The sequence below is a fragment of the Cricetulus griseus genome, chromosome 8, assembly GCF_003668045.3.
Source record: "Cricetulus griseus strain 17A/GY chromosome 8, alternate assembly CriGri-PICRH-1.0, whole genome shotgun sequence".
Classification (NCBI taxonomy): Eukaryota; Metazoa; Chordata; class Mammalia; order Rodentia; family Cricetidae; genus Cricetulus; species Cricetulus griseus.
The window spans coordinates 6,789,050-6,811,764 of record NC_048601.1 but is presented as its reverse complement, the minus strand read 5'-3'; the positions used below and the strand labels follow the sequence as shown (position 1 = coordinate 6,811,764).

The window sequence follows — 22,715 nt, the reverse complement described above, 5'->3', positions numbered from 1 at the left end:
GAAGCACGATTAAGGAAGATACCCAACATTGACCTCTGGCCACACACACACACACACACACACACACACACACACACACACACACACCTGTATACATACATATGAATATGCAAAAGAAAATTTAAAATATATATCATATGAATGCCATGGTGCTTTTCAGGTTTTTTGACACAGGATCTCACTCTTGCCCAGACTGGCCTTGACCTCACTCTGTAGTAAGCTTAGTCTTGAACTCAATACAAAATCCAGTCTGGCCTCAAATTTATCAACCCTGCTTCAGCCTCCTGTATGCTGAGAGCATAGGCACACAGCACCATGTCTCGTTAGCAGTTTGCAGCATAACTGACCTTTCTTGACTCCCTGTTTTCGGGAGAAGAATTCCACTGCGCTCAGATTATCTTAGATACTGTAGACAGTGATTGTGTACTGTGCACCTCAAAAAAGCGAGAGGAAAGATTTTGAATATTTTTTTGCCACTAAGAAGTAAGAAATGTATATTTTCTCACCCACATACACATGTAAACACACATTGAAACATTTCCATGCTTCTCCATTCATACATGCACACTTATGGCCGCATATCAGTTAAAAATTAACTTTTTTGTAATTTTTTTAATTAGTTCAAATTAGGAACAAGCTTGCTTCGCATGTCAATCCCTTCTCCCTCTCCCTCCCCTCCTCCCCCCAACCCCCACCTGACTCCCCCACCCCATCCCCGCTCCACTCCCCAGGCTGGGTAGGGCCCTCGATGGGGGCTCCCCAAAGACCACCACATCATCCTTGGCTGGGCCTAGGCCCTTCCCCATGTATCCAGGGCAAGAGTGCATCCCTTCATGTTGGCTGGGCTCTCAAAGTCCCTTCTTACACCAGGGAAAAAAATACTAATCCATTACCAAGGGCCCCCTAGAGTATGGAGGCCTCCTCATTGACATCCATGTTCAGGGGTCTGGATCAGTCCTGTGCTGGCCTCCCAGACAGCAGTCTGGGGTCCATGTGCTCCCCCTTGTTCAGGCCAGATGTTTCTATGGGTTTCACCAGCCTGGTACCGACCCCTTCGATCTGCAACTAGGTTCCAGAGTTCAGTTCAGTACATCTGTGGGTGTCTGCCTCTGCTTCCATCAGCCACTGGATGAGGGCTCTCGGTAGGAGTCAGGCCAGTCAAAATTAACTTATTTTTAAAGAATATACTAATAAACAGTGAAAAACATGCACGCATAGTGTACTGTGACTAGCGTGGCTTGGGAAGTGGAAAGAAGTACCTGTGTAATTCTCTTTCTGTCAGCTTATGCATTCGTGGCCATGGGCCCAGCAAACTGAAACAGTGAGCAGACAGGATGTGTTCATTCATTGTTGAAAGCATCCATCGTGCCTTCCCACAAGCTGTCTGCGCATTTACAGTGAAACTGGGAAGAGATGGCTAGTCCAGTGTGAAGGGGCTTAAATTTAGCAATGGAAGGGAATGCTCAGTGAGGTTTAAATGCAGACATGAAGAATTCAGCAAATACGAAAATAGGATCCATGTGGATTGCTGTATCAGAAGTGAGCTAGTCTGGGGACACAGGTGACAGTGCACTGCTGTTACTCATCACTGTGCTGTGCTGGGCTTGGCCTGGGGAACAGACATCATGAAAGGATGGGGGCTCTTCACTAACAAGGGCAAGAGATGGATATGTAAACTTATTAAGACAAAGCCCAAATGGAAGAGATTGATTAAAAGTGAACTGTTACTGTGAACCGATACTGGAGAGTCCCTAGGGGAAATGAAAACGGGGGGGGGGGTGGGGGGGGTGGGGTGAGGTGGGGAGAATTGGGTGTGTCAGGGGTGTCAGAGAAGGTTTTGAGAATGGGTGTCAAACAGATCCTACTGTGAAAACAGCCAAGGCACCAAGAAATGCTGGGACACGAGGAAGTGCCATCCAAGGACACCTTAGGGCGAGTATCTCTGAGAGTCAGGAATTCCTCACTAACTACAAAAAAGGCACACAGTAGGGCAGGCAAAGAAGAGAAAAGCCCACCATGGGAAGACAGGAGGCATTGTGGGTGAAGAGATGCCTACTAAGCTGTCTGATAAATATGAGTGAACAGGCAAAGGGGCAGGAGAGGGGGTCAGCGTTTCTCACACGGGAACAGCCTGGTGGATACAAAAGCTGTCAGCATGCAGTCTCCCCAGGACTGTGGAACTGACTTTTAACCCATCTGATTGGCCGCAGGTCTGACTGCTTCTACAGTGAGCCAGGAAACAGGCAAAGGACAGCAGTAAGGTTGAGCAGAACCTACTAGAGTCTATGTGTGCATTCTTCTCTGGCCTCCAGATGTGGGACACATAGTGTGGTTACATCTAGGGAAAACGGCACCCAGGAAACTAGATGTGGATACATAGTGTGGTCACAGCTAGGGAAAAACGGCACCCCAGGAAACTAGATGCTCGTCAAGGAAGAGTCTGGTTGGATCTGAATTCACAGCAGCATGATTGATATGTTGGTTGTGTTTTGTCTCCTCTGATGCAAACGCCATTGACAATTTATACTTTGTAGTTTCCACCACTGAGACATAATCCTGGGTGTTGCTTGTTGCTGGTGACATTCATCTCGTCAATCCAGAATGTTTTAATACAATTTTCATATTTTATTAAATTTTATTTATTTATTCCATTCCATTATGGCCTGGGCTTGTCATCCCAGTGCTTGGGAGGAGGAAGCAGGATAAACGCTATGAATCCAAGGCCAGCCTGAGCTATACAGTAAGTCCCTGACTGTACATGAGCCCAGCCATTGAAAAAATAAAAACTAAAAAACTAATCTATATCATTCCTAGGTATACCCTGACTGTACATGAGCCCAGCCGTTGAAAAAATAAAAACTAAAAAACTAATCTATATCTTTCCTAGGTAAATAGCCAAAGGACTGTGAGGCAACGTACCATAGAGACACCTGCACATCCATGCTTACTGTCATACCAGTCATTACAGGTTAGAGTCAGCCACCATGTCTGCTAAACATGAATGGATAAAGAAAATTAGATATATAAGGATATATGTCTATATATGTGTGTATACACACACAGTAGAGTTGTATACAATAATAAATTTTAAAATTATGTGTATAGCCATCCTAGTTACATTTTTCTGTTGCTATGATAAAACATGGACCCAAACCAACTAGAAAAAGAATGCGTTTATTTCCGATTACAGGTTGGATACCATCGTCAAGGGCTTCCTGGGCATCCCCGGAGGAACTCAAGGCAAGAACTGAAGCAAAGGTCATGGTGGAATGCTGTCTACTGGATTGGTCCCCTGGCTTGTTCAACCACCTTTCACAGACACTCCAGGACCACCTGCCCAATGGTGGTACCACCCACAGTGGGCTTGCCCCTCTGACAATGCCCTACAGGCTTGCCTACAGACCAATCTGACGGAGGCGTTTCCTTAGTGAGGTTCCTTTGCCCATGTGACTCTAGTTTGTGTCAAGTTGACAGAAAACTAAGGAGCACACTACACATTGACCTGCCTGCACACAGGTCACCATGCTCTCATTTGCACTGGAGCCCCCCGCCGCCCCCGCCTCTCTCTCTCTCTCTCTCTCTCTCTCTCTCTCTCTCTCTCTCTCTCTCTCACACACACACACACACACACACACACACACACACACACACACACAGGGTCCCGTTTCTCCATCCCTTCTTTCCTCTTCTGTCTGTGTGGAGCATGTTGATGTCTGAAGCAGCTTGTCTCCTAAATGATTCTCCGTGGAAACCCACTAGAGGGTAGACATCTTGAGAGCAGAGATTCTCCCAGCTTCATGCAGCTGACTGATCATGGACTGAGGATTCAGGTTCTTGATCACACACTTAGGTTATTGACTGTCAGCAAATTCTTATCAGAATTGAATTACAGTCTGCCAAAGTTACTTTATAGATCTAGAAGGACGAAATACCACGAGATACTTGTCTTGGTTGTCTTAATTTCAGTGGTCATTGTAGTGCCAGGAGGACATATGGAGCCTTACAGGACTTGGTACTTCCAATGCCTTCTTCACTTACAGCCTCATCTGTCTCCCTAGCCTGGCTGAAGCCCTTCTCCTTCCCTGGTCATCAAGAGAAGATGTGAAGTCAGCTCAGTCACGCATCCTCCCAGCTCCTGTAGGCAGGCTGCACCGAGACCACCCTGCTTTGTCCTTCAATAGCTTCATTTACTTGAAGAAGGGAAGTGGTTAAAGTCAACCTTTAGGAAAGGAGAATTGCACCAAGTCAAAAGGAATGGTCTTTATTTGTAACAAATACATGCATGCAGAAGATTTATGTAAATCGAACTTCTTCCTGAATTATCAATGCCACATGAATACCCGGACCGATTAGTCCCTGGGCATTTACACAGGTTCATAATATACTAGGGTATAAAAATCAAATGGTTCAGTTGAACTCAGCAAACTCGCCTCCTGCTTTGAGCTCGGCATCAAGAGCTATACATAGTACAGTTTTGATTTCCCAGCAAGGCTTCTGTATGAGTCTACAACAGAAGTAAACTGCTAGCACAGACATGTGGAGACTACCTTACAGTGCCCTCTAGTGAAAGGCACTGGGCAATACACCTTACAGAGAGCTGTGGAGACTGGATTAGTGTTGGGTTTGAGTCTGGAAGAGAGTGCATACTCAAAAGACTATAAAGAATCACAAGCATGGAAATTTTCAAAGGAAAGTTCAGTTTCAAAGTTGGGAAATGAGAAAATTTATAATTTAATTGGGGTGGTATTAGGAAAATGCAGGCATGCTCAGTCATGTTCATCCAAAGGTCTATTCATTCCTCATGTTTGCCAATGTTCGATAGGATCCGACTATTAGGTGTTTTGAGCTCGACAGGATGGTGTCTGTTATTATTGTGATTTGGGAAAGTATTTCTCACGGACACTTGGAAATGTTGAAACAAAAACATTGAGATACAGGCCATACTTGTCTAAATAGGCAAACAATAGAATTTTCTGGGTTATGTGACTAACCCTTCTGGTCTTTTCCACACCAGTACAGTTTGTGGAGGATTTACAGTAACATGCTCTTTCTGAACAGGAGCTACCCCTGAGCAGGAGCTACCCCTTACTGAACACATGGGAAATGGATACAGAGTTCAGCTCTTGAAGAATTTTATGCCTCCTTTTATTAATAATTCTCTACTGTCACCAAACACGGTGGTAATAGTCTCTCATGAGTGCCAGTTTTGACACGTTCTTGATGTATGTGTTTCTCGTGGAAAGAAATATCTGCTTTCCACAACGTAAAGAATATTTACACGTTTTCTAGGCACTGCGCTGCAGAGAATGGAAATCGACTTCGTGTCCCATCTGTGTTCCATACTCCTCCAGGCATCTGCCCACATCGCTGTGTTTCATCTTCTCTCTGAATAGTTCATCAAAGACACTCTTCTGCTTCGGAGTGAAGTAGTTTATCCAGTCACCCACCACTCCTGGAAACACGTGAAATCTATCAGGCAAGAATCAACCTAAACCACTGCACTCACAGGGGAGACCTGTCAGCTCTGCAATCACATGGGAGCCGTTGGGGGACGGTTTTTCCCTTGCTTATTTGGTGTTTCTAATTAGCACTGTGCTGGTTGTATAGTAATTTCTACAGTTTATAACTACTTATTTAGAGGAAGATTTAAAATATGTAGACATATTTTTATTGGACTATGCAAGAACATTACAGTGGCAAAAGCATAGTAAATGAGGCAACGTGGGTGCGGTGTGGCTCTGCGTTCATCACTCTGGGTGCTTGCATAGAAGAAACTGAGTTTTGAATCCTCCTAGAGATGGGTAGCTCACCTTATTTTCAGAAACCTTTTTCTATAAAAGTTTTTCTATAAAACAGTGGAGAATTGGACACATAAATACCAGTTTTCAATATAAGACCTTGGTGCTAAGTGTATATGGTCTGCCAGACCCTCCTAATGGGAAAAGTTGTGTTTCTCGACCCCTCACAATTTTCTCGCTCCCATTATTCTCCCCTTGTCAAACTTGGGGCTCAGGCTCCATCCCTGGGGTCTCCATGTCTTAGGGCCGATGGCTCATTATTTTATCTCCACACTTGTTCTCTGTGATCTTTTGATTCCAATCATCTCACAAACCCTTTCAAGACGGGGACTATAATGTACTCTTTGTATGTAACCAAGAGCTAGGCATCTACCATCCTGTGCTAAGAAAACACATGGCTGACATGATTGGATTGCATGCTGGACAATGTTACCCACAGAAAAGAAATGCATTATATTCAAAGGATGGATTCTTTTTTCACGTTCTGTGTATTTATTGAAACACACTGATACTATAGGATTGGTTTTTTAGACAGGGTTATATTATATAGTTCCGGTCGACTTGGAACACACATATTATATGGATCAGGCTAGCCTCAAATCTGCCTTTACAGTGCTGGTATTAAAGATGTGAGCCACCATGCCACCTGCATGAAAAATCAATATCCTGAGATTATATTAAGGTAGACATCAGGAATCTGAACTCAGAAAACTACGGCGTATGGACTAAAAGTTGATCGCCACGTATATTTTGGGTTTTGTTATTGCTGCTGCTGTTCTTTTAAAGGTTTATTTACTTTATTGTGCAAGTGTTTTACATCAGTGCATGTGTCCAGTAGGAGCTAGTCTTCCATGTTTACATCTAACACAAGGAAAACACACATGGTGGGACTCAGGTGCTGTTAGTTACAGATGGTGGGGTTTCACCTGGGGATGTTTGCCAGGGTTACAACTATGGCAGGTTAGGGAGGCAGGGGCGGATGACCACCTCAGGAGTGTCGCCCATGTTTATGGGGTGGGGTTTGAGACCAGTGATTGCTTTGTGCACAGGACTCTCAAGGGCAGAGTAATAAAATACATGGCTATGAGACCTCAGGGCTGCCTCCTTCTCACTCCCGTATTTACACAGCCTCCTCCCCGCTCTCCTCTTTGCTCTTTTGCCTTGCTTATACACACCCTCCTCTGAGTCTGTCTGTCCCCTCTTCGTCTCCTCTCCAGAATCCCGCCTCTCTCTAACTACCGCGTGGTCCTCTTGCTCTGCATTCTCACACCAGGAGCAGAGCGGCCTTCACTTCTCTCTCTCTTGTCCACCCTTCCCATCCTCACTCCTGTGGAAACTCTCAGAGCTCACCAACAATTGACAGGTCCCTATGTATGGCCTCAGCTTTCTGACTAATTCGGGTCCATGTCTTTCTTGGCTCCCTCGGACTGCTTCATTCTCTTGGGTATTGACATCCCCTGAGAGCCATCTTCTGTCATCGGTGCCACTAGCTCTTGGCTCTCTCTCAGATGGCTCCCTGACTGACTCCTGTCACTGGCCCAGGGCTGACTCACCACGTGTCTCACCTAACAGTTTATCAGTGTCTTGTTCAGTTCTTCTGCCCCACTGCCAATTCTTGTAATAGTGTTTGTTTACACCCGCCTCTGCCATCTTGTGATGGTGTTTACACCTGCCTCTGCCATCTTGTGATGGTGTTTACACCTGCCTCTGCCACTGTTTAACACATCAGCCTGTTTGTGTCATGTCCCTTCTTCAACCAGAAAAAAAGAGTTTGGGGAGAAGAAAGAAGGAAAAGGGAAGAGTGGAGAGGAGGGGAGAGGGGAGGGGAGGGGAAGGAGGAGTGGAGTGGAGGGGAGAGGGCAGGGCAGGGGAGTGGAGGGGAGGGGAGAGGGCAGGGCAGGGGAGTAGAGAGGAGAGGAGGGGAGAGGAGGGGAGGGGAGGGCAGGGCTTCTGTGAAGTTTAAGCTCCCTGGTGTCACCATCCTCTCATCTCCGGAACTCTGCTTCATGCATGTCCCACTGAGGCACAGCGGCCCTCGTCTTCTAGGATGGGCTCTGTGACCGCTGTGCCTCTGACTCCTCTCTGCCGCTGGCTCTCCCTGGAAAGCATTCCTCGCCCGTCACTTTCTCAAACTTCCAGTCCCAGACCTAGTGGTAGCTCCCCTCCTTTACTGGACATTCATGACCCTGCCCTACACCCTCTGCCCACAGTGGTGGCAGAACATTCCTTTACACTGTGTGAAGATGTGTCACCCTGGCTGGTTTACAAAAGGGCTGAGTGGCCATTAGCTAGGCAGGCAGAGGTTAGGCAGCACTTCTGGGGACAGAGAGGACTCGGAGAGGAAGAAAGGCGGAGTGTCCAGCCACATGCGGAGGAAGCAGGGTGGGTAGTACAGAGTAAAGGTAACCGAGCCGTGTAAAAGTTTGTAGATGAATAGAAATTGGTTAATTTAAGTTGTAAGAACTAGTCATGAGCAAGCCTAAACTATAGGCTGAGATTTCATAACTAATAAAAGTCTCCATGGGGTTACTCGGGAGCTTGACTCTCTACACAGCCCTAGTCACAGTTGCTCATGCTATTACCATTGTGCATTGAACTTTTGGAAAAGAGATGCTGTACTAATATTTGTGCATTAATTCCAGAATTAATAGCTTGTTAATATTTACTTGAGTCGAATGCTTGGCTCCTTTCTAAGCCTTGGTTTTGTGACTCTGCATAATAAGACTGAACTACAACAATAGAAAATTTGCAAAGTTAAGCGAATATCTGTTTTACACGTGAGTTGGCAAATATTTGCTGTGTGTGTGTGGGGGGGATTATATTTAGTTGGGCCAAAGAAGGGAAATAAACATTGGCTTTCTAGTAAGAATCATGCATGTATGCATACATACGTACAAAACATTTTGCCTTTATAAGTTGTAAAACATTTCTCCTATATATGGATAAAACTTACATATTTCAAAAGTTTTAGGGGCCATAGAGATTGCTCAGAGGTGAAGAGCACTGGCTACTCTCACAAAGGACCTGGATTCAGTTCTCAGTGTCTACAACCAACTGTTTAACTCTACTCTTAGGGGATCCAATGCCGCCTTCTGGCCTCCTTGGGCACTGAGTCCACATTGTATAGATCCACATGCAGACAGAATACTCTTACACATAAATCTTTAAAAAATCCTACATCCAGATATTCCATACTTGCTTTTAACTTGAAGGATTGCTGGGGCGAACTTAATTCCGTTTCTTGTATTCCTATGCACATAAGCAATGTAAGGTCCGTTAGGAAGAAATGGAGAATACAAAGGCCAAAGAGAGCTTGAAGTACAACCAGCATCATCCTTCTGGGCACCGAGATTGGTTCCAGGATGCTGTGGAATAATCCTTCTGTACACTGTGAAGATGTGTTGCTCTCATTGTTAGGAAAAAGCTGATTGACAGATAGCTGGGCAGGACTGGGGGCCAGAATGAATGCTGGGAAGAAGGGCAGAGTCAGAGGAGCCACCAGGCAGATGCAGGGGAAGCAGGAGATGAGCATGCTGTACCAAGAAAAGGCACCCCCACGTGGCAGAGGATAGATTAAAAAGAACGGATTAATCTAAAAGGTAAGAGTTAGCTAGTAACAAGCCTGAGCTATCAGCTGAGCATTTATAATTAGGAGCCAGCTGCAGTGGCACAGAGAAATTCCGCCTACACCAGAATTCTCTGCCACCAACATTCTGAGATGCACATTGCTTATATAAAGTATCATTTAACCTCTGCTTATGTAAAACCTGCATATAAACTATGAAATTCTCCCTTTCCCATTAATCATTTCTACTTTACTTATTACGATCCCAACGCCACGGTCGTAGTGGTTACTTGCTACTGTTTAGGAAACCATGCTAACAAAAGTCTGCACATACTCAGTATGGTGACAATTACTTTCTTTCAAATATTTTCAGTCTTCATGGCTGACTTCCAGGTGAGGAAAGAATCTACAGAAACTGAGAGCCAAATGCACTGCCCAGTGCAAGCCCGGATGCAGCCATCTCCTCTCCACTTACCTTTTCTGAACACCAGGTTCCTGTCGGACGTGAGGGCACAGACGGTGTGATTGGGATCGCAATTTTCTTTAACTGCATTACTTTTCATTTCACTGAACGATGTATTCTGAGCGATCTTACTCATCTCAGTGTCATCCACACTGATGCCAAGGAAAGCAGTCATCTTCTTTATGGTCTTAACTAAATCCTGAGCAGTAAGAAAATTCAGGAAAGTAAGTATGCCTCTCATCTGAATATGGAATTCACTCCTTCAAATTTGAAAGCCAATTCATCAATCATTTGTTTGTTTGTATTCAGCAGGATTTCACGATGTGTAGATCGGGCTGGCCTCAAACTCACAGAGATCTGCCTGCCTCTGTCTCCAAGAGCTAGGATTAAAGCTACCACACTTCAGTTTTCATCCCCTGACTTTTAGCTTAATTTGCTTTCAGCAGAGGCTGGTGGAGAAGACTTACTTCCTTCATTTCTTCATAGAATAGGAACAGGACGTTTTTATCATTTTTGTGCTTTTCCCAGCTCAAAACATGGTCAAACCAGGAACCGTACACAACTGGAAGAGAAAAGAGAAGGGCATTATGGTGTCACTGCTCACAGTGAAGGCTCCGCCCCACATCCTGCTTCTTCCTACCTCAGCAAAGTGGTCAACCAGAGCAGTGCCCCTCACCCTGGAGTGAGACCGGCCAGCAGAGCCCATCTCACTCATTCCTCACAGGTGCCTGTTGTGAGGAGGTGCCGCTGGCCACACCTTTTCACCATACTCTCAGCATTTCATTTTCTTATTTCTAGTAAATATTTTTTTATCACCATGAAAAGTAGCAGTGAAGTCAAACCATATGTTTTTCTCAATATTTATATTCTGGACTTTTTAAGCTTCTCTAAGGAAACATTAAGGATCAGTCATTTTCTTTATTTAAAGTGACATTCATAATTCCAGGTTTTATCACAAGGGTTTTTAAAACTTTTTCCTTGAGTCATGCTCTCACTGTAGCCAGGGGTAGTTCTGAGACTCACAGTAATCCTTCCTCCTCAGACTCTTAAGTGCCGAGATTACAAGCTATCACACCCAGTTTTTAAACTTCTTCTTCTTCTTCTTCTTCTTCTTCTTCTTCTTCTTCTTCTTCTTCTTCTTCTTCTTCTTCTAAAAGGCTCTTACACTGTTTAAATTGTCTAAAATTTTAAACTAAATTAAAAACATAATAAATTTTAAAAATACTCTATTCAACTTAGTTTAAGACTAAACAGTTCAGCTTTAGGAATTTATCTGCAACTGCTATTATCTCTTTATTTTGTTGTCAAATGGCAGCCTTGAAAAATTCTCAAGGCTCAAAAGTAAAATACTGTTGGGTGTAACCTTTTTAGCAGTGATGATTAGGACGGAAAGCATGCCCTTATCTCAGGACATCAGCTCATTGGAACCATGATACACAAAGCAGAGTAAGTTTAAAAGCCCCCTTCCAGATGTCATTACCACCCCAAACTCCAACTCTGGCTGGCCCCCTCAGAGTCAAAGGTGCTGGGGTGTCACTCTCTACTCAGCAAGCCATCGGGTCACTCTACTTTGCAAGCATGAGTGAAGAACCCTTGGTGCCAGCTAGTCACTGCATGTGATGTTTTCAACATGAAAGCTTGCAATTAATTATATATAATATAACTGCAATATAATTAACTCAAAAACTAACTGCAATTTTGGTGATTTCAGTTCCCGAGGAAACAAATAATAATCCTGCACACACGTTTCTCTTTATTAATTCACTCATCATCACAATCATGAGTTTCATCGTGACATTTTCATACATGCACAGTGTTATTATTTGGTGTACACACACACACACACACACACACACACACACACACACACACTGAAATCTAGATTCCACATGTGAGAGAAAACACGTGGTGTTTGTCCTTCTGAGTCTGACTTATTTTGTTATGTATTTTTAGACCAGGAAGTTCTGGGACTCTTATGTTGTTATTATGGAGTTGACCTTCTACCTCAGACACTATGTGGGTGATAGTAAACTCCTCAAAGAGTTGCCTTGCTTTTCCTTATCAGTGTGTCAGGCCTTTTTAGAGTCTTATCCAATAGCTTATCTCAGAATTGCCCAAATGACCACAGTAGCAGTAGATGGTTGCTTTTCTAAGAATGGCTGCACCTTTCCTAGACTCAACTACCTATGGAAGGAAGACTGATTTTTCTCTCATACAGCCTTAAGGAACAAAGGATAATCTTACACCAGCAGGGTCTCAGCCTAAAGTCAACCTGCACCAGCTACCTCCTACCCACAGCCTAGGCCAGGGTCTCAGCCTAAAGTCAACCTGCACCGGCTACCTCCTACCCACAGCCTAGGCCCCGTATCATGTCACTGGCACAGCTGTGGATGCTACAGAGGCCTTGGGACTGTCAGAGAAGTCTGCATCCTGCCGCCAGGGATCACAGAAGACTCAGAGTCATGGCCTCTGGTTAAATGTAATCAACCTGGTCCATTAGGGCTCTTTCAGGAAGAAATGAATTGCAAAACGAATTTGAGAATGAATTTTAGAGCTGTATGAAAGGCAGCTGTTCTATTCATCGCAGATGAATTTATATTCCACCCTTCTCCAAATGGACGGAGGCCAGCTGAAAGGAAGAATGTGGATGCTGCCAGTGCCTTCCTGGCTAGCACACGGAAGTATATCACAACTGTATGCAGAGAGTCCTCAAACTGCTATGAATTCTCAAGTGACAAACTGAGTTAACTTTTAAATCGCAAGCCTCATTTTCCAAGTTGCTGATAGAGCTTCATTGTAAAGAAAATTTAGCTTCTAAAGTCAAGACAAATCCTCCTTTGGGGGAACTGCTTTCTGCACCCACCTCGTGTTTACAATCACTAGGCAGGGTTTTTTGAGACGTTATATCCTTTGAGTAGCCCACATTTCCCTCCCGATCTCAGTCTTCCATCAACCTGGTCTGTCAGCGGATGCCACTGAGGACACTGACCGTCTGTCACAACCATCTGCGTCACCCCTGTCTTGCCAGCAGCTGTAATGGCTTTACCCGACAGCTCCCACTGTTCTCTACCCGTCCTTTCTGCCTTTGATTTCTTCTCCTCATTGGCTCACTCAACTGTCTCCTTGGCAATGTTCCCCTGCTACCTTAATGCTTATTTCAGTAGACTAAAGAAGAAGAAAGAGCCACACAGCATTGAAGCAAACCACTTCATCTTCTCTCTCTCCAGTTGCTGCGAGAGGACTTTATGCCACTCGGTATTTAGACTCGGGACATGGGCTTCCAACCTGTGGCTCCAAGGCTTCCCACCCACCTACATGCATTACCTTACTGCTCTATTCTCTGCACCAGCTGTTTCTGCCTTCTGCCCAGCACCAATTATAATGCATGTCTTAGGTTCTAGTTTCTACAAATCACTCTGAAAATACAGCATTGTACTATAAAGCAATACTTTCTGCAATGGAGGACCCTGAAAGCACACAACCCTAACCCAGGGTTTGAGAGGGAGCGAGAGGTAGAAAAACCATGCTCAACATTAAGGTATTAGTTTGATTGAGCTATTAATGTGACCTGATATCACCAGAGCATACTACAGTTATTGTTTAACTCGACAAGCTACTACCCAGAAGGCAAATTAGATGATTCCAAAAATGTCTATCTGCATCACTCTACTCTATTGTTTTTTTTTTTTTTTTATGTAACTAGGAGCTGAGTATACACGTGAAGACCAGCCCAGGATATTATAGCACCTTCCTTATGAAATAACATCCTTGGATACACATCTGCCTGGTGTGAAACTACTTGAAAGTCTCCTGTGTCTAGTAGACTAGCTGAGTGGACTTCGGCCGTGGATTGCAGCCGTTAACTAACTTGAAACTCTGCAAAGTCCTGTAAGGTGCGCCATTTTGTCAGTCTTGTTTTGGAAGTGAAGGATAGATATCTAAGAAGCTTTGGAACTTGTCCAAAGCCACACAAAAGAAGTGCAGACAAGACCCGGATGCCATGTCTCCCACTTCAGTCACTCATTCTTTCTTCTATCCCATGTACAGCAAAGCAGGTGGCGCTCTTCAGAGCCCTTCAAACACCCCTTACAGGTCACGGGTGTAACACCTAGGTGTGTCCCCTCCGGGTGCTGGGTCATGATAAGGACTTGAGCAGGTTGGGACACAGGACGCAGAGAGGAGAGGGAGCTATGATGTGCAAGATGGGAACAAAAAAAAAAATACCATTTCCTGTCTTGAGAAAAAGCAGACTCGGGGTCTGTCCTGGAAAAGGAATTGTGTGTTTAGACTCCGCTTCTTCCAAAGATGGACTGGAGGCAGAGAGAGGCTAACTAACCATCCTTAAATATTTAGAGGATGATCACAATCAGGTGGGTTTTTAGGCTGTACACACCATGGCACCAGGGTAGGGAGAAAGATTTTGGAATAAACATTAAATCGTGGCTCTTGTCTCTGTATGTGAGTTCTTTAGCCTGCCGGGTCTGTCACTCCTGGGAGTTGTAAAATGATGATAATAGCGTCTACCACACCAGGTTCTGGTTAGGGTGAAATGAGACAATATTTGCCTAGCACTTAGCTAGGCATCTCTGTCACATGGGAAGAACCCAGTGAATGATAAGAGTTAAAAGGTGTGTGACTTCGTGGGGTTTATGAGCCTGGGGCCAGCATTAGGATGTCATAGCCTTCATTGTTCTTGGGAGGTTGTGGGGGTGACACAAAGATGAGGTGCCTGTTTGAATCATGTAAAGTACTTGTCTGCTAAATGTGTGCCATTCATTGAGGAGAAAACTATATCTGAAGAACGAGTTGAAATGGCATGTGTCTAGTATAGTCCTCTGTGCCTCCAGCAGGGGTCACAGGCAGATCTCAGGGTAAGACTACAGGGGCTGTGGCCTCGCTGAAACCAACTAGTAAAAGATGAATGATCTGCCAGCAAACTTGTCAGATCAAAGACCTACGGTGTTCACTTAGTGCTGGCAGTATTGCACAGGTAGGGCCCAGTGGGTTAAAAGAAGAGTAAATAAGATTGGGAAGGGAAGGTGGGGAGAGATAATGGGAAGAAAAGGGGGAGAAACGGGGCCTGGATTTGACCTAACCACATTGTTTACAGGTATGAAAATCTCAAACACTAATTTTATTAAAAACTCAAGAAAGTAATATGTAAATAAATTCCTTAACCTAGGTTAAGTAACCCAGGATGGGGTGGGGGTGGGGAATTAGCAGAAAGGCAGATATTCCAGATTTTTAGACTGCCAATTCTCTGCCCTTTATTCTTTAAGTAAAAGTTGCTCATTAAGTGTATAACTAGAAAAGGCTTGCAGGAACCCCCACCCCCCGCAAAGAGATTGAGTCCTCCAAGCCTTCATCATTTTAAACTCATGTCTCCTAATATCTTGATGTACTATATTTAATGTTTAAGTATTAAGACTTTTTAAGGTGCCCCCACACCACTGAGTCGGGTGGGGGGATGAACTAAATGATGGCACAGGGTGGCAGAACCAATGTGCCCTGGGAGGCTTTGTCAATTCATGAAATCAATTTGCTCAGGATCTGTGTACTCATTTCCCAGGGAGCGTGTGTGTGCACACATGTATTTCCTTTGTTCATGATAGTTTCCAGGGTTCCTAACTCCCCGCTACTCAGTGCACAACTACTTCACAGGAAAAAACTAGTGGTACATGAAAAAAATAAATTCTTATAAAGAATTAATCTCTACTTTGAAGATATTATAACTCACTTGTAAACATGCTCATCCCCAGAGGTATAAAAATGACTGTGAAGTAATTAAGAATTTGCTTAGAAGAAACAAGGATGCTCTCTTCAGTGCACATGCAGAAGCCTCCACTCACGACCCACCAAAGGTCTGGAGCTCGATTTCATTTTGAGTGAGAAAGATCAGTGTATATAATGATTTTTTAAAGATGATTGTCAGAGTTGGGAGATGGCTCAGTAGATACAAACACTTACAGCACAAATCCAGGATCTGAGTTCAAATCCCAGCATCCAAGTTACAAGAGAGCTGAGTGTGCGCAAGTGCAAGTCTGTGATGTCAGCACAGCTGGGGTGGACACTGGAGGATGTCTATAATCCCTACCAGACAGCCCAGCTCCGAGTTCAGTGACAGAACCTGCCTCAAGGGGAAAAGGTAGGGATTGAGTAGCCAGACACCTCGCATTCTCCTCAGAACTCTGCAAACCAGTGTGCATGCGTACACACTCACAAGTATTCTGGAATTCTCATAGGCATGTGCACACACACGCAAACACGCACGCGCGCGCACACACACACGCACACACACACACACACACACACACACACACGCATGCATGAACACACACAAGTAAATAAACACAATTTTTTTAAATGATGTTTAAAAAATGTTGTAGCTACCTTCTCCTTTGAGGAACAGCTCTAAAAACGAAGGCCACGTGTCAGGGGATGGGAGGTTGGGGTTGTCTCTGTAGTAGTGGAACAGAGACACCGCTGTATCCTTCGGATCCCTGACGATGTACACAATCTGTTGAAACACGCAAACAATGTGTTCTAGGATGAAAATAACCACAACACAACGTGTTTCTCAAAAGAAAGTTGGAGCTAAAACTCACCTATACAAATTCTACCTTCTTATTTTTTTAATAGCCGTAGCTGATGACAAGACTATTAGGTTTCTGTCTCTGGGTCTAGTGTGCACAATAAGAATCACCCATGATGAATGTGACAAGCAGACTTTGATCCCAGAGGTCGCAGAGGTGGCTGGGCTTTCTGGGTCTCTAACCAGCCCCCAGCAGACAATGCTGCTCACAGCCCAGTGGACATCTTTCTGAATCAGTTTGCTAAGTGTGGTCCTGTTTGCTAGGGCCAGGCATGGGAAAGTCCGTATTGATTGCCAGGCAAAACTACTTTTTGCTCATCTATATGTTAGAAAACATTTGCATGCAGCAAGACTTTTCACGAACTCTATTTTTTTTAAATAGGAATAACTATTGTTTTTGACAATTTACTTCCTTGCACAGCAGAGCATCTGAGATTCACTTCCAGTGTCTAGGAAAACAGCAACCACAATTCACTGAAGCAACGTGTGTTCCGCGTGTGCTGTGGACCAGGTGATATGCAGTGACCCAGTCCCAAGGAATGCAACAACGAGCAAGCTGGAAATGATTCGAGCTCTCTCTCAGCGTATAGTAGGCTGAGGGAAGAGACAATTAAATGTGCTCTTGACAATGGAGCATGGTAGGAGTTCTAAGACAGTACTACAAAGGAACAGGGGAGAAGCTCCCACTGAAAGCAACGGAAGCTGGATAATGGAGCACTTCTGATTGCAGTCAACATCATACAAGTTAAGAACGAGATGTTCTTGTGTTTTTCATTGGCAACTGGGACAGACACAATTTACCTAGATAAGACAGAATTTGTTGAGTCACTTTTAATACATTGTTATCTTTTAGTAGCGTGTTCATAGTCCAGATGTTGTATGGGCCACATGGATAGTGCCTGGCTCCTCATAAATGGAGAGATGTGTAAAGGTCAATGTGTTCAGGAATGAAGAGCCACGTTTACCCAGCCACACCCACAATCCTCTCTAGCAAAAATGACACCGAGCAATCTGATAGGCCTTGGGCCTCCTCTTACTGTGCCAGGTTTCCAGAGCAGAACCACAGAACTCCAAGGCTTGGTGAACTCACTTCTAAAACTCCATTGCATGGACAAGATGGGATAAAGTAGCAAAGGTTTAAGCCTGTACTGATCAATAGAAGTAGTCGTTTGGGCAGAGTATCGAGCTTCCGGAGAAGCCACTCCAGTGTTAAAGGTATGTCTGTGTCATCTACTCAGGAACGTAATGAAATCCACTATTGTAGACATCAGAGTCAGCCAAGAAACCTGGAGAATCACTGGAGGAAGTTAGGGACTATAAAGGAAAGGCAGTGTAGTACTCTGGGAGAGGCAAGCAAGGGGACAGTAACTAAAGTGTCATGATGGGCTGGAGAGATACCTTAGTGATTAAGAGCCCTTGCCTGTTCTTCCCGATGACCCGGGTTCAGCTCCCAGCACCCATACTGTGCAGCTCACAACCACCTGTCATCCCAGATCCAGAGGGATCAATGTCATAGGCGTCCATGGACCCCTGTACTCACACGAGTGTGTGTGTACACACACACACACACACACACACACACACACACACACACACTAAAAATAAAATCATTATTAAGCAATATAAATGAGTTACACAATATAAATTCCATGCCAGGGATTTACCTAGCACAAAGGGAAGGGGGAAAACCAGATCAAGAAGAAAAGAATACAGCTGTCTGTACCTCCCCAACGCCCCCTTCTGCCCTCCTACCACACACACCAGCTTCACAAGTGGTGCACAGACATGCATGCAAGCAAAACACCGATACACATAAAATAAAATAAAAACAACAGAAATGGAGTGAAAGTGAAATGTTTCAGGGGACATTTAGGGGGAAGAGCCGGCCCCGCTTGGGCTGGGGAAGCTTGGCTGACTCTCGGGCCTTCGGGACTAATCTACAAGCCCATTCAGGAGGCCCATATTCCAGTTATATGCAGCATTACCTCTGCTGATAGGAACAAGATGTTCACCTTGTGCGTCAGTGGACAGCCAGGGGACATGCGCTGACTTCGATAAGAGAGTATTTGCTGAGTCACTTTATTATTCTATCTTCTGGAGAGCAGACCTGAGGGAAGAAGCTTGGTTCGCATGAGGGCCTTTAGGAAGGGCTGTGCCTTAAGGCTGAACCATCACTGTGGAGGTTAAGAAGCACCTGTCTGAGCTTTGGGCTCTTAAGTGGCCTGTGACCCACATGTGTCATGTGTGTGACAGACACACAACCTCCTGGCTGGTGGTGATTGCTTTAAGAATGACATTAGTTGCTGGATTTAATTCTTCCTCTGTCCCTCCCCCTGCCCCCCCCCCGTGTGTGTGTGTGTGTGTGTGTGTGTGTGTGTGTGTGTGTGTGTGTGTATCTCGCCCCTCCCTCTCCTCATCCCCCTCCTTCCTCCCCTCTGTTTCCCATGTCTCCCCCCTCCCTCTCTGGGTTTTGCATTTAATCCAGGCATGGAAGAGGAGAGCATCTGACTGCCTTTCTCTCTTTGCATCCCTCCCCCTCTCTCTGTCTCAGGAACGGCCTGTTAGAAAGGAAAACGGTTCATTGAGTTTCAAAAATGTAATTGAGTTAAGCTTCCCTATCCTGACAGACAGACAGAGGGCAAAGCCCTTCGGCTCTGCTCCTGCTGGTTGTTTACCTTTGTTTGTGTAGGAGTGGGGCACACAGGGCGGTGGTCACAGAATGACAGTCATAGGAGACTCTTCCCTGTGCCTTCATGTGCCACAGGAGCCTTGTTTTTGTTTGTGTGGTTAGAAAATGGCTGGCATGGTTGGAGGAGGCTTCGTGTCTCGTCTCTGATTTCCAGACATTATTATTCTTGCAGTTTATTTCTTATCTAACTGTTCCTTATGCAGAAATTTGTTAAAAGATTAAACTGAATGCTAATGCTGAATGCTGTACACTAGAAATTCACTTTATTTGTTGAGCTATTTGCATCTAGTGTTTTTTTTTTTCCTGTGTAGATATGTTTTAACCAAACTGAAAATATTTGTTATATGTGACCTATGAGCATGGTGTCTTCATCCCTTTATCATACAAAAAAAAAAAAATCCCCCCATGAAAATATAAATGGGAAAAAGAAAATCATGGAGATGGAAAATGATCTTTTAAATTATAGTTGGCTTTAAAAATAATAACCTATGAATTAATAATAATGTCTTGAGAAAATAATCCTTTAGCATTTATTATTATAATAATTTTTCCTAGAAAAAATAAAATAAATATAAGTGGGACTTGCTTTGAGGCCATCAAGCCCCATGACATGGCAAGAATCCAAGAACCTGGAGCTGGAGGGATTGCTCAGTGGTTAGAGCCCTGGCTGCTCTTACAGAGAATCTGGGCTCAGTTCCTAGCACCTGCATGGTGGCTCACAACTGTCTGTGACTCCAGTTCTAGGAGATCCGATGCTCTCTTTGGGACTCCAAAGCCACTGCATGTAGACACACACACACACACACACACACACACACACCTGAAGGCACACACACACACACACACACACACACCTGAAGGCACACACACACACACACACACACACACACACACACACACACACACACACACACACTGAAGGCACTCACACACACACACACACACACACACACACACACACACACACTGAAGGCACTCACACATACACATAAAATAAAAAGAAAAGGAATCTTTAGAGGGAAGAAATAGTTCATCATTCCCAAGGCCGCACACTGAGTTCAGGGCTTACCTTACATTTCTTCTGTTTCACAGACACAGGAGTCATTTCATAGCTCAGGTGTGTGGGGATAACCCTTCGCTTAGCCACTGTTTTCAGCTCCTCTAACTTAGAAATGTCTCCCCATTCAATAGGGTATGTGAGAGTGATTCCAGCACCGGGGATGTTCTCAATGACTTCCGCCACCCAGTGGGTTCCTTCGCACAAACAGAAGATGAAATGCAGCTTTAATGAAATGGCACAGCTGAGGAAACGAGTGTAGAGCATGAGCACATTGTGAGAGCCAGGCAAACGTGACTGTAATCAGCGGTCGTGACTATGACGCCCCTGCAGCCTGATGAGACGCTAACTTGTTTTGAGTAGAATCCTGTTACAAGAGTGAAAGGGGTGCTTGCTGATTCCTTGGTATAAAATAATTTATTACTCATTTCTAGAACCTTCAAATCACCAACTCACATACATGTTTTTTAGTGTAATTCCCAGAGTCCCATGAAGCCAAGAGCCTTCTCCTTTATATTATAGACTAACTTCCGCCTTCCCAACAATCCCCCACAGACACAAGTCTCCCTTTTCTATCTCCCCACGTGTTCACCTCCCCATTTACCCCTTCAAGACAGACACAGAGCTCTCTGTGTGCATACAATAGTAGTTATGCAAACCAAGTATGAAATCATAAATGTCTGTTACACTCAGAGAGCTAAAAGGCTGCCACCCTAGAATCTGGAAAGAACAACATGGGCTGTGTTTTGGTTTTGGTTTTTTTGAGGGGATGGTGATGGCATTGTTTTAAACTGTATTTGTTATTATTGTAATTTCTAATGATGTAGGGGAGCGAATGTCACAGAATGCACACGAAGGTCTGAAGACAACTTCTTAGAGTTGGTTCTGTCTTCCTCCTTTATCTGTGTTCTCTGGATCAAATTCAGACTGCCAGGTTTGTACAAGGGTTTTACCCATAGAGCAGTCTCGTTGGTCCAATGTTTGTGTGTTTGTTTCTGATGCAGGGGGTTGAGCTCAGTACCTCATTGGGGCTACGAAAGTGCTCTTCCACGGGACTTCCCACACCCATGTGCCCAGCCAAGAAAACAACTCGACACTTCAGTGAAGCAAATGATGCCATGTTTCAATTTTGCAGCAGAAAAATGAAAGCTAGCAGGAGGGAGTGGTGAAGACTGCTTCCCTAAGGACACTAAACTGGGCTAATGCTAGTGTCCACTATTTCATTGTGCTTTCTGTGAGGTGCAATAGCCACAGCTTTACAGCTGAGTAAATATTCAGAGTCTAAATAGCATTCTGATTTGCTTTACAGGTTTTATGTTAAGTGTACTTTACAAAGGTTTTGTTTTTTGTTTTTTGTTTGCTTCTTTTGTTTTTTAGATTTATTTATTTTACAAGTGTGAGTGCTTTACCTGCAGGTATGCATGTGTATCTGGTGTCTGCACGGGCAGAAGAGGCCATCAGAATCCCCGAACTGGAGTTAAGAGGGGTGTGTGTGTGTGTGTGTGTGTGTGTGTGTGTGTTTTCAAAAAAACCTCTGATCCATGTGCACTTTGATTTTTCCCACAGTGATGACCTCTTGGTTTAACTAATGAGTACAGTGCACAACTCAAAGGCTGTGTGGCGGCTAGCTGTTGAACTGGTTACCCTGTAGCCAACATCTCCATGTGACCATTATTCTGGAAATAGTAGCAGGCAACTGGACATCACATAACAAAACAAAGTTAGCATAGAACCGATTCCTTATAGTAGCTAGTGCCCATGTGTGTACAACTATGTAGGGAGCGATTCTGAAGTAAAATTTTTAGTAAGGAAAGCACTGCTCTTCTAGAGCAGATTAAAAAGGCTATGGACCACTGAGTGTAAACTGAACAAAGGCTGTTTAGTCATCACAACGACTGGCCAAAGACACGATGGGAATTTGTATAAGCTATTTTTCGTATTACATAAGATATATCAACACTTACGTATCTTCATAAATTGAATGAAAAGGGAAGCTCTGCAGAGCTTCAATGATTTTAGCTGAATTTTTTAAATTAAAAAAATTTAAATTCCTAAACAACATGTCCCCCCACTTTGGAATAAAACTTCTGATAAATAAAGATGCTATAGAAACAATTGTTCTATTTGTTTTACTGCACTTTTGCATCTTACAGTAAGTACACTTTAGAAAAAACTCACCAGATTTTGGGTAGGAAACGAGAAATATGTCATCTTCTCTTGCATCAAAAGAATCCAAGGAATCGAGGAGTTCTTTGGAAGACATGGCGGAGAAGAGGGTGCCCTTGTGCCTGTGGAGGAGGCTTGCCTGACTCAGGGATGACATCTTCTCCTAATCTATTAGAAGCTGCGTAGTCAAGCCACAGGCAATCCTGGCCTTCGGTCACAACCCCAGCAGAAGGGCAGAGTATCTTGGTATCTCTAAGCTGACATTCCTTGTGTCTATATATACCTTTTGCAATTCTTCACAAGAATAATTTTTAAACCGTAAGTGAGCCAATGCCTATTATAAAAATGGTGTTATCTCTGAATTTTTCTGATAACACGGGTTACA

At 44.2% G+C, this 22,715-nt stretch overlaps 1 protein-coding gene across 1 annotated transcript; it reads right to left on the bottom strand.

Annotated features, from left to right (window-relative positions):
- Positions 1 to 5,285: 5,285 nt before the first annotated feature.
- Positions 5,286 to 22,487, bottom strand: LOC100772845 (sulfotransferase 1C2). The gene is made up of 6 exons (XM_027430159.2): positions 22,343 to 22,487; positions 20,177 to 20,361; positions 16,217 to 16,343; positions 10,294 to 10,388; positions 9,839 to 10,025; positions 5,286 to 5,452 (listed from the first exon to the last, which is right to left on the bottom strand). Exons 1-6 carry the CDS (start codon positions 22,485 to 22,487, stop codon positions 5,286 to 5,288), a joined length of 906 nt encoding a protein of 301 aa, XP_027285960.1.
- Positions 22,488 to 22,715: the final 228 nt, after the last annotated feature.